General features: G+C 54.5%; 2 protein-coding genes across 8 annotated transcripts; one reads left to right on the top strand and one right to left on the bottom strand.

The window, feature by feature from the left end:
* Positions 1-1,094: 1,094 nt before the first annotated feature.
* Positions 1,095-19,227, bottom strand: ZMAT5 (zinc finger matrin-type 5). 7 transcript variants are annotated; one of them, XM_031042512.2, is made up of 7 exons: positions 19,187-19,221; positions 14,523-14,720; positions 13,580-13,804; positions 11,575-11,637; positions 11,292-11,372; positions 4,382-4,493; positions 1,095-1,341 (listed from the first exon to the last, which is right to left on the bottom strand). In XM_031042512.2, the coding sequence occupies exons 3-7, from the start codon at positions 13,704-13,706 to the stop codon at positions 1,212-1,214; spliced, it is 513 nt and encodes a 170-aa protein (XP_030898372.1). In that variant the 5' UTR covers positions 13,707-13,804; positions 14,523-14,720; positions 19,187-19,221; the 3' UTR covers positions 1,095-1,211. The 7 variants fall into 7 exon arrangements, with proteins under 7 accessions (XP_030898372.1, XP_030898369.1, XP_030898370.1 ...); XM_031042509.2 differs by having other exon boundaries at positions 14,523-14,787; positions 19,187-19,218; XM_031042510.2 differs by having other exon boundaries at positions 13,580-13,801; positions 14,523-14,787; positions 19,187-19,218.
* Positions 19,228-19,286: 59 nt separating this feature from the next.
* Positions 19,287-21,473, top strand: UQCR10 (ubiquinol-cytochrome c reductase, complex III subunit X). The gene is made up of 2 exons (XM_005141745.3): positions 19,287-19,467; positions 21,201-21,473. The coding sequence occupies exons 1-2, from the start codon at positions 19,327-19,329 to the stop codon at positions 21,246-21,248; spliced, it is 189 nt and encodes a 62-aa protein (XP_005141802.1). The 5' UTR covers positions 19,287-19,326; the 3' UTR covers positions 21,249-21,473.
* The last annotated feature ends 2,237 nt before the right edge of the window (positions 21,474-23,710 follow it).

Here is a 23,710-nt window from a genome sequence, read left to right as displayed (position 1 = left end):
CCACGGGCAGGGACCCCTTCCACTGAAGCAGCTGCTCCAAGCCCCTGTGTCCAACCTGGCCTTGAGCACTGCCAGGGATGGGGCAGCCACAGCTTCTCTGGGCACCCTGTGCCAGCGCCTCAGCACCCTCACAGGGAACAGCTTCTGCCTCAGAGCTCACCTCAGTCTCCCCTCGGGCAGGTTCAAGCCATTCCCCTTGGCCTGTCCCTACAGGCCCTTGTCCCAAGCCCCTCTCCAGGTTTCCTGCAGCCCCTTTAGGCACTGGAGCTGCTCTCAGGTCTCCCCTTCAGGAGCCTTCTCTTGTCCAGGCTGCCCCAGCCCAGCTCTCTCAGCCTGGCTCCAGAGCAGAGCTGCTCCAGCCCTCGCAGCAGCTCCATTCCCCTCTCTTTACATCTTCCCAGAGGACTCTGTAAAGCTCCCACTGCAGCAGCCATGTGGCTGGGCTGGGCTTGGCCAATCCAAACCTGCACCCTAAATGCACACTAAAAGCATCCTCTCAGGGCAGCCTGTTCCCTGCCTGTCCCAGCTCCCAGTGCAGCCCCACAGCAAGCAGGCGGCAGTGGTCCCTCCTCATCCCTTCCCAGCTCCCACAGTGGGGAGGAACTCATAGGGGTATTTTCCCTGTGGATGCTCACAATTCACTTGGTTTCCTGGAGAAGGAGAAACCTTGGGGCACTTTTTCCTTCTTGCTTTTTACCTTCAGCATCGCAGGAGTGGGAGCAGAGGGCTTTTGGGAGCTCCCTAAGCTCTTCATTAGGAGCTCCAGCACCTGAACTGAAGCAGTTTTACACGCTGAACTCCACAGCAGCAAACCCAGGACATAAACACTGAAGGAAACATTAAACATCGCTTTAAAAAGCCTGGTTACAGCTTCCTTCCTGGCCTGGATGAGCCCTGGAGCAGTGCAGGACGCAGCAGAGACAGCAGCGCTCTGAGGGGACACATCCTGCCCTGGGAAACACGGAATGTCCGCTCTGAGCACAGCACAGAGCCCCTGGCACAGGGCTGGAGCTCTGCTGAGCACAGATCCTGGTGCCAGTGACAGGGAGACAACCCCGGGGCTGCAGGTGAGCAATGACACAACACAGAGAGGCTGCAACAGGCGGGTGTTTATTGATGGAAAAGTGCATACAAATAATTCCAGCCTTTCCCAGGGCAGGTGAGGAGGAAGAATTCCATCTCGAGCACGTCCTCTGTGGGGTCCCTGAGCCTCAGCCCCACTGCAGGTTGGGGGGCACTGGCCACCCTCCGGGTGGGGGGGGCTGCAGGGATGGTGGCAGCTCCTGCACTGGTGGCCAGCCCGGTGGGTACTGGAAGGGAGCTGGTTTCTCAGGCAGAGCACTGGGGAGGTGGAAGGAAGGGGCAGAGGTGAGAGGGGCTCACTGGGCAGCAGGGCCCTGCTTTGGGGCTGAGCTTACCTATACCCCCCGCCAGCCTCAGCCCTGGGGCTCCCTGTCCCCTCCTGCCCCCAGCTCCTCACACAGCTGGGTTTGAGGAGAACAAGCAGCACCAGATGTTCCCTTCCGAGCAGGCTGAATCCCAAAGCCAGCTGTGCACTTCCCAAAGGACAAGGACCGCTCGGAAGTGGAGAAGCTGCCAAAGCGATGGGTGTTTGCACAGAAGCACCCTTCAGCAGAGGGAAGAGGCTTCCTCCTCCAGCTCACAGCCTGGGAAACACTTTAGGTCCTTCTCTCAGGTTTACTGGTTGAGGCCACTGCAAACAACACACCTGACTGAAGAAGTGCAAAGCAAGGAGCATTCCTCCCTTGTCTCCAGCTGAAGAAAGAGCTTGGCTGGGGCAGGTTTAAATTCATGGCAAACACACCTTTTCCATTAATTCTTGAGTGCAGGGAACTCAGCTGTTCCTTAGGAAAAGCCCTGACAGGGGCCTTCCAGCTTCTCAGGCCTCTGCCTCTGATCCTGATGAATCTTTTTAATTGTTATGCCAGGAGAAACCTCATGAATCTCCTTTACATAACGCTCTGGAGAAGCAGCACCCTCCTCTCCCTGCAGGGCCGGTGATGTGGCCAGGAGCCAGCTGCACAAGTTGAGTGCAGTGTTTTCCAGGCAGCTAACACGGAGCCAAGTCATTTGTTGTAATCCCTATCCCCTTGATGGGGAGTCTTCTGGGCTGAGGAGCAGAGCAGGGTGCCAGGACACAAGCCAAGCCCCTCTTGGGCAGGATGAGGCCTGCAGCAGCAGTGTGGTGGGGAGCAGGATGAGACACACTGCGAGGGGAACAGCAGAACTATCAAGTAATGAGCTGTTGTGTGAGCAGCAGGACTGATCAATAGGGAGGATGCTGTCTGGGTACTCAATTCCCTGGGGTTTCATAAGATTCAAGTGCTACTGAAGGTTTGCCTACAGCTGCAGCATTCAGAATGGCTGTCCCATGTGGATCCCCTGGTGTCTAACAAGGGTCAAGAACATTTCCTTTCTGAAGGCATTAATGGGATCCCTCTCCTCTACCCACTTCCATGTTCATGCAACCTGTAGTATCTCAGACCCCCTTCTGATGGAACACAGCAAGTGTGCCCCATGGCAACTATGGCAGGAGCACACTCAGGTGCACTGACAGGCTCTGTTTCCTTTGGGAATTAGGTTAGGAATCAATGATGCCCTGGCAGAGCTCCATCCCTGAGGGAACCCCACAGACCCCGCTCAGCTGCACCCCAGCTCTGCAGACAGCAAGGGCACAGTGGGACTTAAAATACAACTCAGGTGGAGGCTTTCATGTGAAGATTGTCCCCTTGAGGCCACCCAGGCTGCAGGAACGATGGACAAAAGGCACCCTGTGCCAGCGCCTCAGCACCCTCACAGGGAACAGTTTCTACCTAAGAGCTCATCTCAGTCTCCCCTGTTCTGGCAGGTTCAAGCCATTCCCCTTGGCCTGTCCCTACAGGCCCTTGTCCCAAGCCCCTCTCCAGCTTTCCTGCAGCCCCTTTAGGCACTGGAGCTGCTCTCAGGTCTCCCCTTCAGGAGCCTTCTCTTGTCCAGGCTGCCCCAGCCCAGCTCTCTCAGCCTGGCTCCAGAGCAGAGCTGCTCCAGCCCTCGCAGCAGCTCCATGGCCCCCTGATGACTGTCTTTAAGAACACTCCAGCAGCAATGCTGTACCTGGCCACACGGCCACTTCTGGTGCAGCACAGCATTTCCTTGGTGCTGTGCTGAATTTGGCAGTAGCTCCATCCATGACTTCCTGCCAGGTATCCTGCCAGTAAGCCCCTGGCAAGGCAGAGACAGAAACTCAGCTGCACTCACAGGCTGAGGCTTAACACAGCAGCAGCTGTGGAACATGGACTCCCCAGGCACCGGGCACACAGGGATTGCCTAGAAGAGGCCTCTTCCTTGGCAATGCAACAAAACTTCTCTGGCAGACAAAGCAAAACACAAGAGTTGCTTGGAAAGGCAATGCTGGGGCTGGATAGCACAGGGGAGAAGAGGAATGAGAGGGACAGGTGCTGGCAAAGCTGGATAGAGGAGGAGAAGCTTTGAGTAGCTTGTGTTTAGCTCCTGTAGTAGTAGGTTGTTTCTGAAAGCAACAACCTCAGAAACTCAGCTCTTGTGCAGCTTTGGAGGCAGCAGAGACCAAATAGATATGAAGGTCTGGAAATTTCTCTGGGAATGGCCATCTTCTGTAAGAGGTGATCTACCCTGAGATCAAGGGATTCATGGGCAGGACAAGCAAAATGCTGCAAGTGAAGTGTAGGAGTTGGAAGGTTCTGGCTGTCCATGAGCACCAGGCAAGGCTAAGGGCAGCCAAGCTGATGGAGAGAACAGAAAGCAACAAGCCCAGACAGGCACCAGAAGGAAGCTCTTGCCCAGACCAAACAGAGGAGAGGACAGGAGCAAACAGATAAAGAACAAAAGAGAGATCTGGCACCTGCCCAAATGTCATCCAATTCAGCCTGCGGCACAGTCAGGTGAGCAAGGGAACAGCAGGGCCTGAATCCCAGCGAATGCCGCGAGGAGGAGCCAATTCCAGCCTCTCCCTGGCAGGGATGTGCAGACAGGGCAGGGGAAGATGGAGAAGCTGTCAACAGATGAGACGGGCTCCTGCCACTGAACTCTGCGCATTAATAACTCAGCACCACGGTGGCACTGTCCTGCCAGACACTGCTACGTGCTCTGCTTCCCCAGGGCAGCAGGCACAGGCAGCCAGGACTGGCTTGTGCCCCAGCTGCATGGGGAGACACATCTCTGATGTGGGCACACAAGACTGGAGCCATGTGTGTGTTTGTAGCATGTTCTGAGAACAGGCACAAAGTGATGGCAGGGAGAGTGTGATATGAGAGCTCAGGGGATCCCACTGAGCTGGGACCTCCAACCACCTGCACCTTCTCCTATCCCCCTGTGAGGGCCAGAAACAGCAGCCAGACCATACCTGTTGCTCTGGGCCGCGCTCAGCCTCTTTGCTCTCTTCTCCAGCCAGTCCTCGATGGTGCCAGGTGGGATATCTGCTCCCTCCTGCTGCAGCTCCTTCGATCTCTGCTCCCCTGGTTGAGAGACAGAGGCTGTCAGACACTCCTGCTGCAGTCCTTTCACTCCATTAACCCACTGCTCATTACCCTGCAGTCTCTCTTACAGTGGAGAGCTTGCACTTTGCCTGTGGCAGCCCCTGTCACCATCTGATGTTTGGCCTCCTCACTGGTGACAGCTCCAGCCAGCCAGAGCCAGGCACGACGGAGCCAGCGAGTGCGGTGGCACCGAGCAGAGGGGAGACTGACACCCCCCGGGTCCATCAGTCTCAGCCGTGCTTGGAGCAGCCTCTGCTGGCCCTGAGCCCTTTCCAAAGCCGTGTCCCTCCAAGAGGCAGGAGGGACTCTGCCACCTCTGCCTGGCTGCAGTGACAGGGACGTGTCCGGATGGGTGCAGGCTGGGCAGCAGTGGGTGTGCGCACAGCCGGAGCAGGGTGTCACAGGCTGTCAGATCTGTTTAAGGCTCTTGCAGAGCCAGGGCAGGAGCCTGTCACCAGCCCCGCTCAGCTGAGGTGCACAGCCACAGCAGAGCATGGCAGAGGGAGGGGAACAAGTTCCTGTGTTTTCTCCTGGGAGTTAGGAATGAGCAAGGAGAGCAGCAGGAAACCTCTGCTGTCTACCAGCAGAGTGAGCAGTGTGAGCTGCTTTCAAGCCCTCCATTGCCCTGGGGAGGTTGTGAGGGATGGATGCCCACAGGCACCCTGTCCTGCAGCACTGTCTCCTCACTGCCCAGCCAGTGGGGCAGCCCAGCATTCCCCAGTTCCTCCCAGTGGACAGAAACCCAAAGCTCCCCAGTCCCCCCTCAGTCAGAATCCCAGCCTGGTTTGTGTTGAAGGAACCTTAAAGATCCTCCAGCTCCAACCCCTGCCACGGGCAGGGACCCCTTCCACTGGAGCAGCTGCTCCAAGCCCCTGTGTCCAACCTGGCCTTGAACACTGCCAGGGATGGGGCATTCACCAGTGACAAGGCAGGAAGGGATGGGAGCAGGGTCCAGCACGAGTCCTTGACACAGCCACACTCCTGAGAGCACACTGGGGCTGAGGACATGCTCAGAGCTGTTGGATCTCCAGCCTGGTGCAAAGTTCCTACCTCAAAGAAAAGAGGATGTGATACTCTGAAAGCCAATCACTGGTATTAATAAAAAGGGAGCAGAGGCAGTTGGTGTTATTCCCCTCCACCCTGCTCACCAAACCCTCCATGGACAAGTGCTCTGGAGGAGCCCTGATTCCATTTGGAGGTGAATCCCACGCAGCCACCCGCATACCACCATATGTCACACGTTTAAGGAAAATATTATAGGTTTCCAGACAGGGTGTGAAATGAATATTGCTTGGGCAGAGTGAAGGATCACTTCATCCTAGTGGTGGCAACCAATTATTCATCTGCCTGTTGAATATTAATAGGGATGGCAGAAATGTGCTGCACAATGAGCAGCCGGAGATGGATCATTTGTCATCCAGCCTGTTCATCTGCTGCTGCTGGGGGGGTGACAGTGCCACCACACAGCCAGCCTGCCACGGGGCTGGTGTCAAGGTGCTGCTCTGCAACCCAGAGATAAGGACACTGTTCAAGTCTCCTATAGTTGTTCCCAAAGAGTAAAGCCCCAGAAGAGCTGTTTGGGGTCAAGCCAACAGCCTGGGTTGTGGTGAGGGCACTGGGGAGGCTCTGTCAGGTGAGCTGGGCACTAAGTTCAGCTCCCAGGTTAGACTTCTCTGGCAACCCTGACCACAGCCACCTTATTTCCCTCTGTTCCAGGTTTCTCCATGCAGTGGAAACCTGGGCACATCCCACCTCACCAAGGGGACAAGCAGCAGTTGTGAGAGGCTTCGATGAGGCAGGGAGGAGAAATTACAGAGAGAAACCTCTCCCACCTCTATGTGCCACTAAGATTTCCTTTGCATCCAACACAGATCCCACCAGAAACTGGAGCAGGGAGCTCCAAGGCCACTGCCCCAGAGTGCCACACCAGGGCCTGTCTCATCTAGACAAGCTCACACTGGAGCAGTGGAATGACTCCAGGCTCGTGCTGGCCCAGGTTAGGAACACATCCAGCTGGCTCCTCATCCACTCAGCTCCAGGAGTTACTGCTCCAAAGCACTCCAAACCTCAGGCTGAGAAATCAGGCAGCAGGTACAGGCAACTGGCTGGCTGTCTTTGGTCTCCTTTTCCTCTGAAGCACACACGGCCGACCCAGGAACCCAAAACCACCAGGAGATTGGAAATACCCCCTGAATACCATCAGCTATTCCCAGATGTAACTCTGAAAAAGAATTCCAGCCCTCACTCCTTGTACGTGGTTGTGCAGGCAGCCAGACTGCAGCAGCAAGAGGTGTGAAGGTGCTTCCAACCTCCTTCTCACTGGGCTGTTTGCTTCAAGGTCTAATTAGAGGCAATTAAAAGAGCATCTGGAGTCATGAAGCACCTCTCTAATTATGCCAGAGTGGGAGTCCAGATTTATCTTCTCTTCTCATGCAACTTTTTGCATGAGTTTTCTTCCTGAGCAAGGCACCACCATATGTGAGATACAACCACCAGTACTGAGCAGGCCCCCCAGCAGAGATTTACACACAACCCTTCAGGTCCCTCCCTGGGCTGGGAGATGTGGCAGCCCAAACTCCTCCAGAGCACATGAACAGCAGCAGAGAGATGAGGATGATGAGGCCCTGCAACATGAGCAGCTTAAGAAGACTTCACCCCATAGCCAAGAAGCAACCACCAAGCTAAACTGGTGACCACAGCCACCCCCAGCAGGATCACTCCTATTCTGTCCATCACAGGAGCTAATGCACTCACAGAGCTGCAGGTGCCTCTCCTCTCACAAGCTGGAGCTCACCAAAGAGGCTGGGATGTGTCAGTGCTTCCAGCAGAAGTGACAGGGTTAGCACAGAGCCAATAACCTGAGGCAAGAAGATGGCAATTTGATAGTGACTTTTCTTGACATGACTGTACTTAAAATGACAGCTTGGAAGTGTCTTGCTGCTGAATGATGCAGCAGATGCAGAAGGCTGATGCTTTGATGTGGTAAGAGCTGGGAATATCCCTCCCTCCCTACCTGCCAAAGGTGTAAACTGTTGCTTCTTGAGGAGTATATTCTCCAGGGTGCAAAAATGCTGTAGCCAAACTTGAAGCTGTCAGAAGTTTCCCTGCTTAACCCACAGGATTAACACAAACAACAGGGTGAATGAAGGATAACAGAACATTTCCTTTGTAATAGTAGAAATGCACCATTAGCAAGTGGAGCTCACAGAGCCCTACCAACACTCAACACTTGACAGGGGTTCAGGGACAGGGTCAATATTTACATGACAAAGAAAGAGCCACCATGGTTTATCAGTGTTTAAAAAGCCAGAAGAGGGCTTAGTGGCCTACACAGCTTCACTACAGGGTTTCCTTCCACCTTCTTCTGGAGCATCAGCCCCTGGACACAGGTTCAGTGCAGTCTGACAGCTCCTCTGTTCTGCACCCATGCACCAGAGCTGAGGACAGTGCAAGTAAGCAGCACTGTGAACCCACCAAGACACCCGCCACTGTTAACCCACGAGAGGCAGAGCGAGGTAACTTCCAGCATGGTCACACAAGGCTCTGCACAACATGCTGAGAGGCTCTGGAGCTTCCAGCCTCTCAGCTCATCTCAAACCCCAACCACACCAGGCTGCAAGGCTGTCACAGGCTCCCAGACGTGGTGTGTTCAGACAGGGTAGCTCCTCTCCAGCTTTCCTGCAGCCCCTTTAGGCACTGGAGCTGCTCTCAGGTCTCCCCTTCAGGAGCCTTCTCTTGTCCAGGCTGCCCCAGCCCAGCTCTCTCAGCCTGGCTCCAGAGCAGAGCTGCTCCAGCCCTCGCAGCAGCTCCATGGCCTCCTCTGCACTCACTCCAACAGCTCCAGATCCCTCTTGTGCTGCTGCCCCAGAGCTGGATCAGGGCTGCAGAGGGGGTCTCCCCAAGCACAGCAGAGGAGCAGGATTCCCTCCCTCAGCTGCTGCTCACGCTCTGGGGGTGCACCCCAAGTCATGGTTGGTTTCTGGGCTGCTAATCTCTGCTGTAAGCCTCACCATCTGAGATACTGATATTCAGCAGCCTAAAGAGTGGCGAGACATCCCCATGACACAGAAAGACAGCTTGCCTTTTGCAGCTGGTTCTTCCATTCAGTCTACCTGATGATGGGCTCTTCTCCATCAAGTCCTGCTGAGCTCTTCTCTCCATCAAATCCCTGCCCAAGCTCCCTGCAGGCTCAACTGGTTGGATTTTGAGGTGTGTGTGCTGCTCAGCCTGCACTTGGCTCACACGGGATTTCCATGGAGCAATGCCACAAGAGGTGAGCAGGATTTAACTCTACAACCAGGCATCGATGTTAGAGAGGCAGAGCCAAGGCCAAGGCACGCTGCTGTCCCCTGGCCATCACTCCTTGTAGCCTAATCGTTTAATTGAATGTTTGACTTGGTAATACCAGTGCAGGGGCTCCAAGCAGGAGCCAGGCTCCAGCTCTCACCAGCCAACTCTCCACTTACACCATCTGACACAGTCACTGTTCAGTAACAAGTGTCACTGGCACAGAAACCTGGCCAAGCATGGGGCACTCGCCAGCCTCCCTGTGCAGCTCTGCTCTGCTCCAGAGAGCTCCCACCTCCCTGCAATGAGCAGCTCTTAATGCCTAGGAATGCTGCAGGCTCCTGAAAACAGCCTGATAGCCTGAGCCCCCTCTGGAGCCTAGCACTTAAACCCCATGCTACCCGGGAAGGTTTGGAGCCAGCAGCAGGGACAAGGAGTGTGCCTGACAGCCCAGCACTGCTGCTCCAGGAAACTCTGGCTGGGAGGCTCCAGTTGGGAAGCTCTGGCTCCCACACAGCCAGCGGGATGGGGTTTATCGAGTGCCAGTGCTGTTCTGTGATTGATTCACGGAGTCGCCTCAGGGACTCATAGACTGACTCAGCAGCAGGGAGAACAGGAACAGCTCTGTAGTGTTTGCCTTCCTCCTGCTTCCCAGAGCCAGGAGAGAGGCTCTACCCCACTGAGTGCACCCTCAGTATATCTGAAGATGACACCAGGTTCATCTGCTGGAGGGCAGGAAGCTCTGCAGATGATCTGGACAGGCTGGATCCATGGAATGAGGGCAATAGGATGAGGTTCAACAAGGTTCAGTGCTGGTCCTGTACTTGGGCCACAACCCCATGCAATGCTCCAGGCTTGAGGAACAGCATCTGGAAACTGCTCATGGGAAAGAAGCTGGGGGTGCTGATTGATGGAGCTGAACATGAGCAGCTTGTGCCCAGGCAGCCAAGAAGCCCCCAGCATCCTGGCCTGGATCAGCACCAGTGAGGCAGCAGGGCCAGGGCAGTGACTGTGCCCCTGTGCTGGGCACTGGTGAGGCTGCACCCTGAATCCTGTGTTCAGTTCTGGGCCCCTCACTGCAAGAGAGACCTTGAGGGGCTCGAGCGGGGCCAGAGAAGGCCAATGAAGCTGGTGCAGGGCCTGGAGCACAAGAGAGATGGGGAATGGCTGAGGGACCTGGGGGTTCAGATGGAGAAGAGAAGGCTCAGGGGGGACCTGATGGCTCCCTACAAGTGCCTGACAGGAAGATGGAGCCAGGAGGGGCTGGACTCTGCTCCCAAGGAACAAGGGATGGGACAAGAGGGAACGGCCTCAAGCTGCACCAGGGCAGGTTTAGATGGAGCTGAGGAACAATTCCTGCCCCAGAGGGTGCTCAGGCATTGGAACAGGCTGCCCAGTGCAGGGCTGCAGGCACCGTCCCTGCAAGCGGAGACGAGGCCTCAGTGCCATGGGTTAGGGGTGGCCTTGGCAGTGCTGGGAATGGTTGGACTGGATGAGCTTAAAGGGCTTTTCCATCACAGTTGATTCTGTGAAATCTGTGTCTGCACACACACACTTTCAACACTTAAGCCTGTTTTTTTCTGACTATTGGCAAAACAAGTTTGCTTCAGCAGTGTGGGCACAAGGGCTGCTCAGAAGCTGGGCTGCATTAGGAAGAGCACTACCAGCAGGTCACGGAAGTGATCCTTCCTCCCTGCTCCACACTGGTGAGCCCATGTCTGGATGCTGTGTCCAGTGCTGGGCTCTCCAGTACCACAGGGAGTCCCTGCTTTGAGCAAGATTGGGTTGGGACTAGATGATCTCCAGTGGAGATCTCAACTGTTCCACAAGCTCTCACCAACACCTCACATTTCTAACCACCAAAGCAATGAACCCTATAGAGAAGAGAGAGCTGCCACCCCTTTTAGGACACGGAGGTGGCACTCCCAGAATGAAGAAGTTCAGGAGTGCTCTGGAGACTCCCAGCAGGGGAGCAGCTGCCATTCATCCTTTGCCCAAACTTCACTTCCACCCAAAGCCACAGGAGCAGAGGCCATTTCTGGACCCAAGACCCCATGTCCTCTGCTCAGGACAACCCAAGTGACAGCAGGCTCTTCCCAAGAGCAGAAGCAGCAGCTCCCTGGTAATAGAAGAGAGGTGGGGGAAATGAAATCCATAAATCGAAGGGGAAGTGATGTACCAGTGCCCTCTGCTGCTGGCAGGTTTTATTCCCTGACTGAACAAACCCCTGAGGGCTCAGAAAGCCCACTCTGCTTCAGCTGCCTGCTGAGTAGTGACAGCATTGCTCAGCTCCACGTTTGTGCCTGTGCCAGCAGATCAAGAGCAGACAGCACATGAAGACCTGCAGCACTGCCAGCCATGCTCCAGGCTCACACAACACTGGGAGGCAGGCAGGAGGGATCCACTACAGACTCCTCATGTGCCCCTCTGCAGCCCACAGACCCCACAGCAGCTCCTCCTCCTCCCAGCCCCCTGAGTTTGAGGACTTACCTTGAACCTGAGCACTCAGCTTCTCCAGGTCCTGCTCTGTCATGTGGGAAAATCTGCAGTTGGACCCAAAGTCACACTGTCCTGGAAGAAAAGCCATGGAGCTCCATGAGAGCTGCACATACAGGGTCTTCCCTCCTTGTTACACCCACATGCCAGGCACACAGGCCCCCTTCACTCCCTTCAAGACACACACACACAGCAGGGCTCTCCAGAAGAGCCATGGGCTGGCTCAGGAAGGAGCAGCTGGAGCTCACGAGGTTATTTCTACCTCACAAGAACTCACCTGTTTGCAGAAACTTCCGACAAGGCTTCTTGGTTTGCTCCTCTTGCAGGATAGCAGCAGCATCTAGGGAACACAAAGAACAAAGCAGGGTAAAGATCTCTTGCCCAGCAATACCCCATCCTGTTATGGTCTAAGACAGCTCAATGGGAAGCTTTTCCGTATGACAACCAGGAGCTTAAACCTGACAAACTAACAGTTAGCAGTCCATTTTTCCACCCCTGGCTTCAGCTTTTCAGACATCACCTTCTTTGCTCTCTGCTTCATACTCTGTAGGGAAAAGCAGCCTGACAGAAAAGAAAGAACTCTGCAGCACAGAAAGAGATTCACCAAGCTCTTGGAAGAGCCCTTGGAGAATCCTGTGCTGAGGCTCCAGTGGACACCACTGGAATGGTCCTTCACCTGCTGGAGACATCCCTGGGGAAAATGAACCTAGAAGACACAGCAGCTCCCACAGACTCCATGGAAGAACTTGCACTGGCTGATGCCAGGCCACAGAGTCTGAAGATGAGAGGACAGAAACCCTCTAATCAGGGATGTAATGAGGAATTTTATCAATCAGAGGAAACCCAAGGAGTGCAGTCTGGTTAGCAGACAAGTACTAGGTAATGTGCCTCACCACCACCAACCCAGTCAGAACTGGGCTGGGCCTGCTGGTCCTCCACACTTGGCCATTCCAGAGAGCCCTTCCAACTTCCACATGGGGTTAAGCAGACAGCAGAGCCACCCAGAGCTCACGGTATTCCTCACCTAGCTAGCCAGGAGCCAAACAGCCTGCAACTCCTGATGCTGAGGAACCAGGAGGGAGCAGAGGAACATCCAGGCAATGGTTTCACAGTCAGCCTTTGCCAAAAACACAGTCCTGCTCTGAGACTGGACACACATATCCACCATATTCCTCAGGCTGGCGCTGAGGTGGTGAGTCAGGTCCAAGCACAAAGCTGGGTGAGAAGAGGATAGTTAAACAGGCAGAGGACACTGGATGCTCCTCCAGCATGTCCTGATACAGCCTCCAGCCCCAGATCTTTGATTCCTCCTGTGCCAAACCTCAGTGCACTCAGTCCTCCTCCTCTGCTCGCCCCCTTGGCTGAGATAGGTTTGAACACACCAGTGCTGCTCAGTCCTTTCAGACTTCTGGGGTCTCCAGTCAAGCAGTCACATACTCAGCCTCTCCCACAGCCACCCTCAGAACCCTCATCTCCACCTGCTTTCTCCACAGAAACACCCATATTCCTTACTCCTCACACATCAGAGACTGACTGTGGTTTGCAGAAGGCACCTGACTCACCTTCAGGAACTGGAACTCATTTTGCTCTCTTGGGTCTCCTGTCACAGGTTTGCTCATGATGCCAAGAGCTTCATCTGCAGTGTCTGTTCCAAGAAACACCCTCCCTATCTCTTCCAGCTCATCTCAAGCTGATCTCTACAGTTTCCCCTTCCCACATCCACACACATGAGGCTTTGCCTCTGATGCTTGCCAGCAGCAATATCAAGTCCGCAAACCAGAGCTGAGCTGGTTCAGCCTGGAGAAGAGAAGACTCCTGAAGGGGAGACCTGAGAGCAGCTCCAGTGCCTAAAGGGACTGCAGGAAAGCTGGAGAGGGGCTTGGGACAAGGGCCTGTAGGGACAGGCCAAGGGGAATGGCTTGAACCTGCCAGAACAGGGGAGACTGAGCTGAGCTCTTAGGCAGAAGCTGTTCCCTGTGAGGGTGCTGAGGTGCTGGCACAGGGTGCCCAGAGAAGCTGTGGCTGCCCCATCCCTGGCAGTGTTCAAGGCCAGGTTGGACACAAGGGCTTGGAGCAGCTGCTCCAGTGGAAGGTGTCCCTGCCCGTGGCAGGGGTTGGAACTGGATGAGCTTTAAGGTCCCTTCAACCCAAGCCAAGCTGGGATTCTATGATTCACTGGAACAGACAACCTGAATATAAATGATCAGTGCAGATTTATTTCATTTATCCCCCTCACCTATCAGCTCCCCAGTCCCAGAAAGAGAGCAGCAGTTGGTACCTACCTCGGAATAAGTCGTACCAGGCTCTCTTAGCCCTGAGATGCTGCACTCCATTGAGATGCTTCTTCCTATTGTGAAGGTTGTCCTGGAAGGACCTGTCACAGTAGTCACAGAAGTATCTTTTCCCCATCTCTCTTCTGGCAGAGCAGCATCAGTAAGGCTGGGAAGCATCAGACAGCTCCTCGGCGCCAGCCCTGGGGATGGAGGATCCAGGATTTACAGTGCCTGCTTCCAGAGGGGAACAACTCAAATCATGTGGGGTTGGCAGACAGAGGAAGAGGCGAGACCCAGCAATATATATTCTTGTCCATCAGAGACTGGCAAGGCAGCATCTGCTGCATGTACATGGGAGAACAGGCTTGAATCTACACCTCTTGCCTCAATACTCAAAGCAAAACCAGGTCTGCTTAAGAAATTCTCCTGCCCTGAGCAATGCTGGAGTTCAGACCCACAGAACAGAGACCCTGAGAGCCAGTAGCTCCCAGCTCCACCAGCACCCATCCACAGTGCAAACAGGAGCAAGAGGTCCACGCCACAGCCTCCACTTGAGGCCCAGACGTGAACCCCAGAGCAGAGACAACCTCCACAAGCCGCCATGCAAGAGAAGGGACATTCCCCTGTGTCTACCTCTACAAAAGGAAGCAACTCAGCACTCCTCAAAGATGAAAACCAGCTGATCTGACCTGCACACAGGTGGGAGGCAGCATTACCAACACTGAAGGCTCTAACATTTCACTCACTACTGATTTACTCCAGTACACCCAGGGCTGCTCTCCTCATCCTCCTAAGCCTACAGATGTGTCTGCTTCACCAGGTACAGCACTCACAATAGCTGAGATCACAACAGCCTTGCAGCCAGGAGGAAAGAACCCCCAACCCATGGCCACCAACAGTAACCTGGAGATGCCAAGTGCTTCTCCTGCCCTGGGAAAAGCTGGTCACATACCTATGTGTAGTCTGGAGATGCTGCTGTGGAGGATAGAGGATTAACAGGACAGAATCCCTGTGCTGTCATCTGTGCTGGGCCTGGTGCAGGAGGGGTTTGGGATTAAGTGCAGTCCTGTCCCCATCTGCTGTCCTTACTGGAGCTGTGACAGGTACCCTGTGGGAGCTGCCAGTTCTCCGCCGAGTGACACACAGGAACCTGATAAATGCCAAAGATGGATGGACTGGGAGATAAACTCCAGAAGTGATTCTCCAATTTCTGACACCTTGACAGCCAAACGCATTTAAAAAATGGCAGAGAGACCAGAGCAAGAAATAAAAATTTCATAAATAAACCAGGCTCAGAATCAATCACAGCCTCCCTCAGAACCTGCTGTCCATGACCCACAGCGTGTGCTTGAGGTCAAAATCCCCACAGGTGCTGGGCTGCACCCCCAGAGCGTGAGCAGCAGCTCAGGGAGGGGATCCTGCCCCTCTGCTGTGCTCTGGGGAGACCCCCCCTGCAGCCCTGATCCAGCTCTGGGGCAGCAGCACAAGAGGGACCTGGAGCTGTTGGAGCAAGTGCAGAGGAGGCCACGGAGATGCTGTGAGGGCTGGAGCAGCTCTGCTCTGGAGCCAGGCTGAGAGAGCTGGGCTGGGGCAGCCTGGACAAGAGAAGGCTCCTGAAGGGGAGACCTGAGAGCAGCTCCAGTGCCTAAAGGGGCTACAGGAAAGCTGGAGAGGGGCTTGGGACAAGGGCCTGTAGGGACAGGCCAAGGGGAATGGCTTGAACCTGCCAGAACAGGGGAGACTGAGCTGAGCTCTTAGGCAGAAGCTGTTCCCTGTGAGGGTGCTGAGGCGCTGGCACAGGGTGCCCAGAGAAGCTGTGGCTGCCCCATCCCTGGCAGTGTTCAAGGCCAGGTTGGACACAGGGGCTTGGAGCAGCTGCTCCAGTGGAAGGGGTCCCTGCCCGTGGCAGGGGTTGGAGCTGGAGGAGCTTTAAGATCCTTCCAAATGAGGCTGTTTGTTTATGCAGAGCCACAGCCACAGCAATCCCCCTGAGCCAAGCATGCTGAGCAACATCAGCTCTGCCAAACCCCCTGCCAAACACCCATGCAACCATCCTGGCATCATATGAGCAGCAGCACAAACCCCCTGCCTTTCCCTGCTCCCGACACCCTGCTTCACAGTCAAGTCCCTGGAAAACTCTTGGGCTTCACCCCACAAGTTAAACCAGTCTCCTCTATCTGCATTTGATGGAAAGATCCAGTTTTTCTGAATCAGCTTGCAAACCTTCATACTGAAGGACAAATACTCATAAACTGTAGCTGAGTGTGAAACCTCTTTGGTTTAAGGTCCTTTCCTTGGTCTCCAGGTGAAATACCCCATCAAGAGGTGATGAGCCAGTCACCTCTCCCTGATGCAACTGCAGACTGCTTCACCTCCTAACAGTCAGACCTGGCTCCTGCTCGGATGCTGCAACTCAGCTCTGCAGGGCTTGAGGTGTGAAACTGTCCTACTCCAGGCCAAAAAAACTAAGTACTGCTTAACGAACATGAGGCTGTAATTTCCCCCATCCTTTACTAGCAGCTTTGCTGTGCTGTGGTGGGGCTGCTGTGATCCACACTCATTCTCTGCTCTGCTGTGGCTTTTAAGCAGGAAAACCCCCTTCTGCATCTTATTCCATAGTGTCCCAAAGTTCCTGGGAACAGAAAAGCTTTCTGCTTCAGCTGCTGGCTCCTGCATTCCATCTCTGCAGTTCAGCTGCTCTGAACGAGGAAAACAAATGAGATTCTGCAGTGGTCCCACACAAGTTTCCAGAGCTCTCACTGGGAATTCTGCCTGCAGAAGCCCAGCAGCAGCCACCTTTGAAATCCTGTTTCCAACTTTTCCTTTCATCACCCCACCAGCAATAATTGCAGGAGCTCCTTCCCCCTCCTTCACCAACAAAAGCTCCTACAGATTCCAGGCAGCCAGATCCCACACCCCACAGGTGCCGGCTTCCAAATCCTCCCAGCAATTCCCATTGCAGGGGATGAATGGAATAAAAATAAAGCAATTAGAGGAGCTTCTCATTCTCCTAGAGATCACCCCTTCCAAAGAACACTTATTTCCATCTTGTTAAGGATTCAGATGCCGGACTGTCTTGGCTGGATTCTTACAAGCCTCTGCAGTAGCAGCAATCCACAGTACCCTGCGCTGAACGCATAGGGAGGAATAAAGGCAGCCCCTGCACAAGGCTGTAACCTACTTCCAGCTCCCACATGGCTCCCCCAGTAAACAAAGAGCATTATTCAGCTGCAAACAGAGATGTTTGCTAATTAAATCCATGTTAGACATTATGAAATCAAGTCAATGGAGCTGCTTTAGAAAGAGCTGCTTCAGCATGGCCATAGGTGACCACTGCCAGCCCCTCATTTGCAACTGAATTCAGGCAGACAGACCTCTGGACACACAGGCAGGCTTCAGGCAGCTTAGGTCTTCCTGCAGAAGTCCAAACACACACAAAAATCAGGGCTTTGCCTTGTATCATGATGCTTAAAGGTATTAACCACAATCCCCTCTCCTGTAAGCCTCCTGCAGCCATGTTCTGAGGTATGGCAGGTGCTTCACCCATCTGGCTGAGATGCTTGGTAGGACTTCAGGCAAGACCTCATGCGCCATCCTGCACCTTCCCTTCTGCAATTGCTGCCACAGCACTTCTCATTGGCTGCAGGTCGTATTTAGGACCTCTGGGGGGTTCTTTCACTGATTTCCCAAGATGTGGACAGAGGGAAGAAGGTGACCCCGAAATGGGCACACGCAGGCGTGGGTCTGTCTCGTGTAATGGCTTTTCTCCTTGCTGAACCCTGAGGATTGCTGCTGGGCCTTGACCTCAATTTCCTGCTGCCTCATAGCCCAGGCTCGGGGCCATTTCAGCCACTCTGGATACCCAGGCAGATGTGAAGTTAATTAAATCCAAGTGTCAAGCTTATGACACTCGGCTGCCAGTTTAAATGTGCACATATCTCCATGGGAACACAGAACCTGCCAGCACCTCCCAATGACAGAGGGACAGACTCTGATCTCTGTTACACCTGGTGTAAACATGGAGCTTAATAATAACTGAGCTTTCCAAAGGGGGACAGCACCATATACAGGGCACAGGAATACATCAGGCACCTTAAAGGCTTCATGTGGGCTTCCAGCACAAGCAGAGGCTTTGCCATACCCCAGATCTCCGCAGGAGCTGCATGCAGGGAGCCAAACATTCATAACTTAAGAGAAATGAGTGCCCAGCCAGACCACAAGCTCCTTCTGAGCAGCCAAGAGGACTGAAACGACAGAGCAAGCATCACCTGAGGATCTGCTCCCAAACCTCATGGAGATGCTCCTTTAACAACACTTCTGCAGAGAGATGGCTTCAGGCTTAAGATTCCCCTGATCCCTGGCTGTTGTGCTGTTGTAACCACAAATGTACCTCTTTCCCACCAGCACTGGAGCCCTCGCTGAGGTTAAACAGTACCAAAAACATGAAGAGAGGGTGGCAAATGGGAACGTTTCTACTTCAGTTGAGCCACACGGCGTCATTAAACAGGGGAAGTTTAGATTGGATCTAATGAGGAAATTCTTTACTGTAAGGGTGGTGAGGCACTGGAATGGGTTGCCCAGGGAGGTTGTGAGTGCTCCATCCCTGGCAGTGTTCAAGGCCAGGTTGGATGAAGCCTTGGGTGCCATGGTTTAGTGTGAGGTGTCCCTGTCCATGGAAGGGGGGTTGGAACTGGATGATCTTAAGGTCCTTTCCAGTCCTAACTATTCTATGATTTTGTGTCACGCTCTGCCCTGGAGCAGCCACAGAATCTCCAAATGGGCTGGGTTGGAAGAGATCCCCTGGTGTCTAGTGAGGGTCAAGAACATTTCCTTTCTGAAGGCATCAATGGGATCCCTCTCCTCTACCCACTTCCATGTTCCTGTAACCCATAGTGTCTCAGACCCACTTCTGATGGAACTCAGCAAGCGTGCCCCATGGTACCTATGGCAGAAGCCACACTGAGGTGCACTGACAGGCTCTATTCCCTTTGGGAATTAGGTTAGGAATAAACGATGCCCTGGCAGAGCTCCACCCCTGAGGGAACCCCACAGACCCCAAAAAGCTGGAGAAGTGCCTTCGACAAGGGCCTACAGGGACAGAACAAGGAAAATGGCTGGATCCCATCCTGTGCTACTACACTGGCAGACTGTGCTTCCATGGACCTTTTTGTACACTGTTAATGAGCTTAAAAAGGTCCTTGGCTGAGGTCATAGAACCATGGAACGGTTTGGGTTGAAGGGACCTTAAAGCTCCTCCAGCTCCAACCGCTGCCACGGGCAGGGACCCCTTCCACTGGAGCAGCTGCTCCAAGCCCCTGTGTCCAACCTGGCCTTGAACACTGCCAGGGATGGGGCAGCCACAGCTTCTCTGGACACCCTGTGCCAGCGCCTCAGCACCCTCATAGGGAACAGCTTCTCCTCTCGGGCAGGTTCAAGCCATCACAGCGCTCACCGCCCTCCACAACGGCCCAAACATCAAAACTTCCGCCCTTCCCCACCCCAGCCGACACCAGGCTCATCCCACCGCCGGAGCAGAGCCCACCGGGCGCTCCCAACTTTACCGCAGCCAAACCAAACCCCAATCCCACCGGGAAACGTTGCCGGGGCCGCTTTTACCTCATGGAAGCCTCGGCCGCGCCCGCCACGCCTACAACCCCCACAATGCCCCGCGGCACGGCGGCGCCCGCAGGACCGGCGCCTACAGTCCCCACAATGCCCCGCGGCAGCAGGGCGCGCCTGCGCAGAGCGCGGTGAAGATGGCGCTGCTGCGGCAGGCGTACAGCTCGCTGTTCCGCCGCACCTCCACCTTCGCCCTCACCATCGTCCTTGGTGCCGTTCTCTTCGAGCGCGTCTTCGACCAGGGCGCGGACGCCCTCTTCGAGCACCTCAACGAGGGGGTAAGGACGGGAGAAGGGCGGTGGCGGCGGGGCCGCCCCGGGGCAGGCCGGGCCCTGAAGGTCAGGCTGAGGCCTTGCCGCAGCCGCGCCCCCGGTGACGGGGAAAGAGGTGTTGGGTTGCGGGGCCGAGCCGGGGCTGCCGTTAGCAGAGGCCGGTGCGGGCTGGTGGAGGTGCGGTGGTGCTGTCCGGGTCCGGTTGTCCTCGTGTTTCACTGTGGTGGGGTAAGAGCCGCCCGGATCCCGGCCCACGTGTACAGGACGTGGAGGGTTCCTGGGCAGGATGTGCGTTCCGAAAAGTGCAGCGCACTCCCGAGCAGGAGGCAGGGAATGCTGTCACTTCATTCTTGCAGCAAGAAAAACCCGCAGAGCTTGGCGTGTTGCACGTCCCCACCTGCAGCACAGGGTGCTGTGCCCTGCTGCTGTCCTTGGAGCACCAAGGGCACAGTGTCCTGGGATCACCAGGTCACCTTAGTGGTTGACTAGAGCTGCCCTGTGCCTTCCCTGGGTGCCCTCTCTGCTCCTCAGCATCTTCACTGCCCCGGGGTAAAAACAGGGCTTGGGTGAGCTGCAGACACAGCAGAGATCAAGAGCAGGGGTCTTGCCCTTTCCTTTTTAGCAGCAGTTAAAAGCTGACATAAACTCACATCTGAACATCAGCCTTGTGCTCTACAGCTTTTGTTTAATTATAGCATTGATTTTCTATGTGCTAGTGGGAGGTTGGGAAACTACAAGGGCCTGTAGGGACAGGCCAAGGGGAATGGCTTGAACCTGCCAGAACAGGGGAGACTGAGATGAGCTCTTAGGCAGAAGCTGTTCCCTGTGAGGGTGCTGAGGCGCTGGCACAGGGTGCCCAGAGAAGCTGTGGCTGCCCCATCCCTGGCAGTGTTCAAGGCCAGGTTGCACACAGGGGCTTGGAGCAGCTGCTCCAGTGGAAGGGGTCCCTGCCTGTGGCAGGGGTTGGAGCTGGATGAGCTTTAAGGTCCCTTCAACCCAAACCAGGCTGGGATTCTGTGCAATTAGCAAGGATGATAACTTGGATTTTAAATCTAAAGCCCTGTGTGGGACAAATAGCAGAGCCCAGCACACTCCTCACTCTGTGCAGAACTTCCATCAGTCCTGATGGCTGCAGCACATTTCAGAGCCTGGAACAGTATCCTTCTGTGCATCCCATCTCTCTGGGAGCAGAAAAGCCCTTTCCAGTCTGAATGGGAAGCTAAGGCAATGTGACTGGAATTCTCTCATGATCTCCAGCTTGCAGAGCAAATCAGGGCAAGTGGGATGTGTGTGGCTTCCCCCCACATCTCATCTGAAAGCTCTGAGCACAGTTCATGAAGACCCAGGCCTGTGGGGAGCTGAGGCACAGCACCATCCATGGGTGCTGTACTTATGAAGGCCCAAAAGAAGGGGAGGAAGGTGGGAGAGACAGAGCACAGTGAGAGGACAGCATCCCACTGTACCTCTTCCAGAGCAGGAAGCAGCTTCGTGCCCCTGGAGCTCCTCCCATATAGTGGGGTGTGCCCCATGGGAGGGAGGTGCAGATTGAGGGGATCCCCCTTGTCCCATACCCTGCTGGCACTTGTGGGTGTCTTTTCATACAAACTCTGCTTTCCCCTCTTGCTGTTGCTTGTCATGGTCATTGGTTTCATGAGAACTTGTATTTTCAAGTGCAGCGTTACCCCAGGAGCACTGAAAAGCTGGCTAAGATGGGGGGTTTGGGTTTGTTGTGCACACAGAAACTGTGGAAACACATCAAGCACAAGTATGAGCAAAGTGAAGACTGACATGCTCAGCAGCAGGAGCCAGCCCCGGGTGGCTGAAGACACTGCAGAGAAGGATTTGTCCTCCTGAAACTGGTTGTCTCAAAATGGAAACGGGTTCCTGTCTGAACAACTCCGAGCCAGATTGTATCAGCCACCTTCTGATATGATGTAGAGCAAGATGGACTCAAGGAGTTCTGCTGCTGTCCTCAAAGTTACTGTGTTCAAATAAAACATTCTTGGTCCACATCTAATGCCTCTGCCTTATCCTTGGGCCTGTCACTTCTCCTTACAGGATCACAGAACAGTTTGGGTCAGAAGGGACATTCACAGCTCATCCAGTCCAACCCCTGCAGTGAGCAGGGACATCTTCAACTAGATCAGGTTGCCCAGAACCATATCTCCATCTAGGAGAGTGCATAAATACACCTACAGCTTAGTTCTAAGACACTGTAAGAAACCACAACCTCCTAAAAATGGTCTGAAAGACCTGAAAGCACTTGTGCAGCTGTGGTCTGACTGCCACTACCATGGCTTCTGCCTGATGAGAGCCTTCAGAGAGGCATAAGGAGCTTCTGCTTTCTTCTAGTCCTGTTCATTGATGCGCTCCTCTGTCAGTCATTTACACCTCTGAGGCTGGGCTGATGCCTGGCCTGTCTCCTTTCCCAGAGGCTGCCTGGCCCTCAGCCCTTCCAGTCTCCAACCCACTACTGGGCTGAGAATGGGCACAGCAGGTAACTTTCTGCTTCTCCAAAGCCCACAGCAATGGGATGTAAATCTTCCAAGCCATCTCTCTGCAGGCTGGCTCTTTGAGGGGCAGAAGCATCTCACCAGGGTGGTGTGGCAGGGCACAAGCCTGCCTCTGTCCTGTCCTGCTGGGAGGGGAGGAGAGTCCTTGGATCTGCACCCCTTGACTGGGAGCAGCAGACTCTGAGGGGAAGGAATTGTTCTCAGCAGCTCCACTGACGAGCCCCCCCCCCCCCCCCCCCCCCGATCCCAGCGGCCATTCCAAACACCTCTCCCTTCCTAGGGAAGGGCTATTCAGGTACTCAGAATAAGGATTCAGTTAATTCCTCTGGGCTCTCAGGTAGCTGGAGGAAGATCTGGCTGAGTGACTCCTGCTCTTCTCCCTGTGGCAGCCTAAAGCCACCTCTTTTCCCTCCTCACTGTATTTTCACTAATCAAGAGGCATTTCAGCAGCAGCTGAGGCAGAGCACATTAGAGCCAGTGCTAATGCAAGCAGCTTCAGTGGGTTTGCAGATCAGTGTCAGGAGTAAATCACTTAAGTCTAAAACACAGAGGACTTGAAAAAACACCGTGCTTGTGGTTTGTGAGCAGAAACCAATGGCAGCTTTCAGAGCCCCAGCTGCACTTTAAAGAGATGCTTTAGAGGATGGTTTAAGGTTTCCTGGAATGATTTCACTCCGTGGATGACTCCCTGCTTTACCACCAGCTCTGCCTGTAGTGCTGAGGGCTTCATGCTGTGCTGAGCAGGTGAGAGATTTGCAGGTGCTTAGAAGCACCAACTAAAGATGAATCTGTATTAGGAAGGGGGAGACAAGTGTTGCAGCGGGCTGGCAGAGAGTAAATGAAGCTACTGGTGCAGAGAACAGCTATGGAAGAGGAGAGTTAGTTATCCTAGCAGCTGATTTCCCCTGACAAAGGAGCTGGGGAAGCTGGTAAATGTAATTCCCTTTCTCCTCTGCCTTATCATTACTGGGGTTGCAAAGAACAATCTTGTCTGGAGCACTCAGGACTTCATCTTACTTGCATGGCAGCGACAGCACTTGTACACTTGGAGGAGAGCCCAGCTTTGGCAGCAGCACTGATCACACAGTGCTGGAGTCCCGCCCTCTGCGTAAAACCCGGCAGCCACCTACGTGCTATGGAGCTCATTGCCGGAGTGCTCCTGCTGCGGCGTTCCCAGTGGGAAAGCAGTGCTGGGTGCACCCTGCACCATCACCCACTGCTGGTGTCCTCAGCCACAGGCACCTGCACAAAGCACAGGGAATGGTGGTGGGGAGATGGCACCGGGAGCAGATTAACTGTTTACCTGAGAGCTCACCTCTGCCATGGGGACAACGCTCCCAAAACGTGCCAGTGGTCCGTGACAACAGCAGCCGGAATGCTTCCATCACCAGCTGCTGGCAGATGCTCCAGGCTTGGAGTGTACCAACCATTTGAACACGGTACAAACAGGTTACAAAGAACTGTGTGTCTCCCTGCCGAGGAACAGCTCCATAATGAAAGAGCCCTCTGGAGAAGTCCTTTCAGCAGCCACAAACTGATGGTTACTATTAACTCCCAGCCTTCCAACAGCAAACAGGATGCTCGGGGCAGTTCTGCTCCACAGAGTGTGATAAAGTGGTTATTGAGGAGCAGCTCCCTGGGGACTCTGACCCTGTTGCCTTCAACTCCAATTCCCTACTATTGCATCTTGCTTAGGGTGCCCTGATCCCATTTTCAGGTCTCTTTAGTCTCAGTGC

Source organism: Melopsittacus undulatus, chromosome 12 (assembly GCF_012275295.1).
Source record: "Melopsittacus undulatus isolate bMelUnd1 chromosome 12, bMelUnd1.mat.Z, whole genome shotgun sequence".
Taxonomy (NCBI): domain Eukaryota; kingdom Metazoa; phylum Chordata; class Aves; order Psittaciformes; family Psittaculidae; genus Melopsittacus; species Melopsittacus undulatus.
The sequence above is the reverse complement of the archived record's forward strand: the minus strand, read 5'-3'. Positions and strand labels throughout refer to the sequence as shown.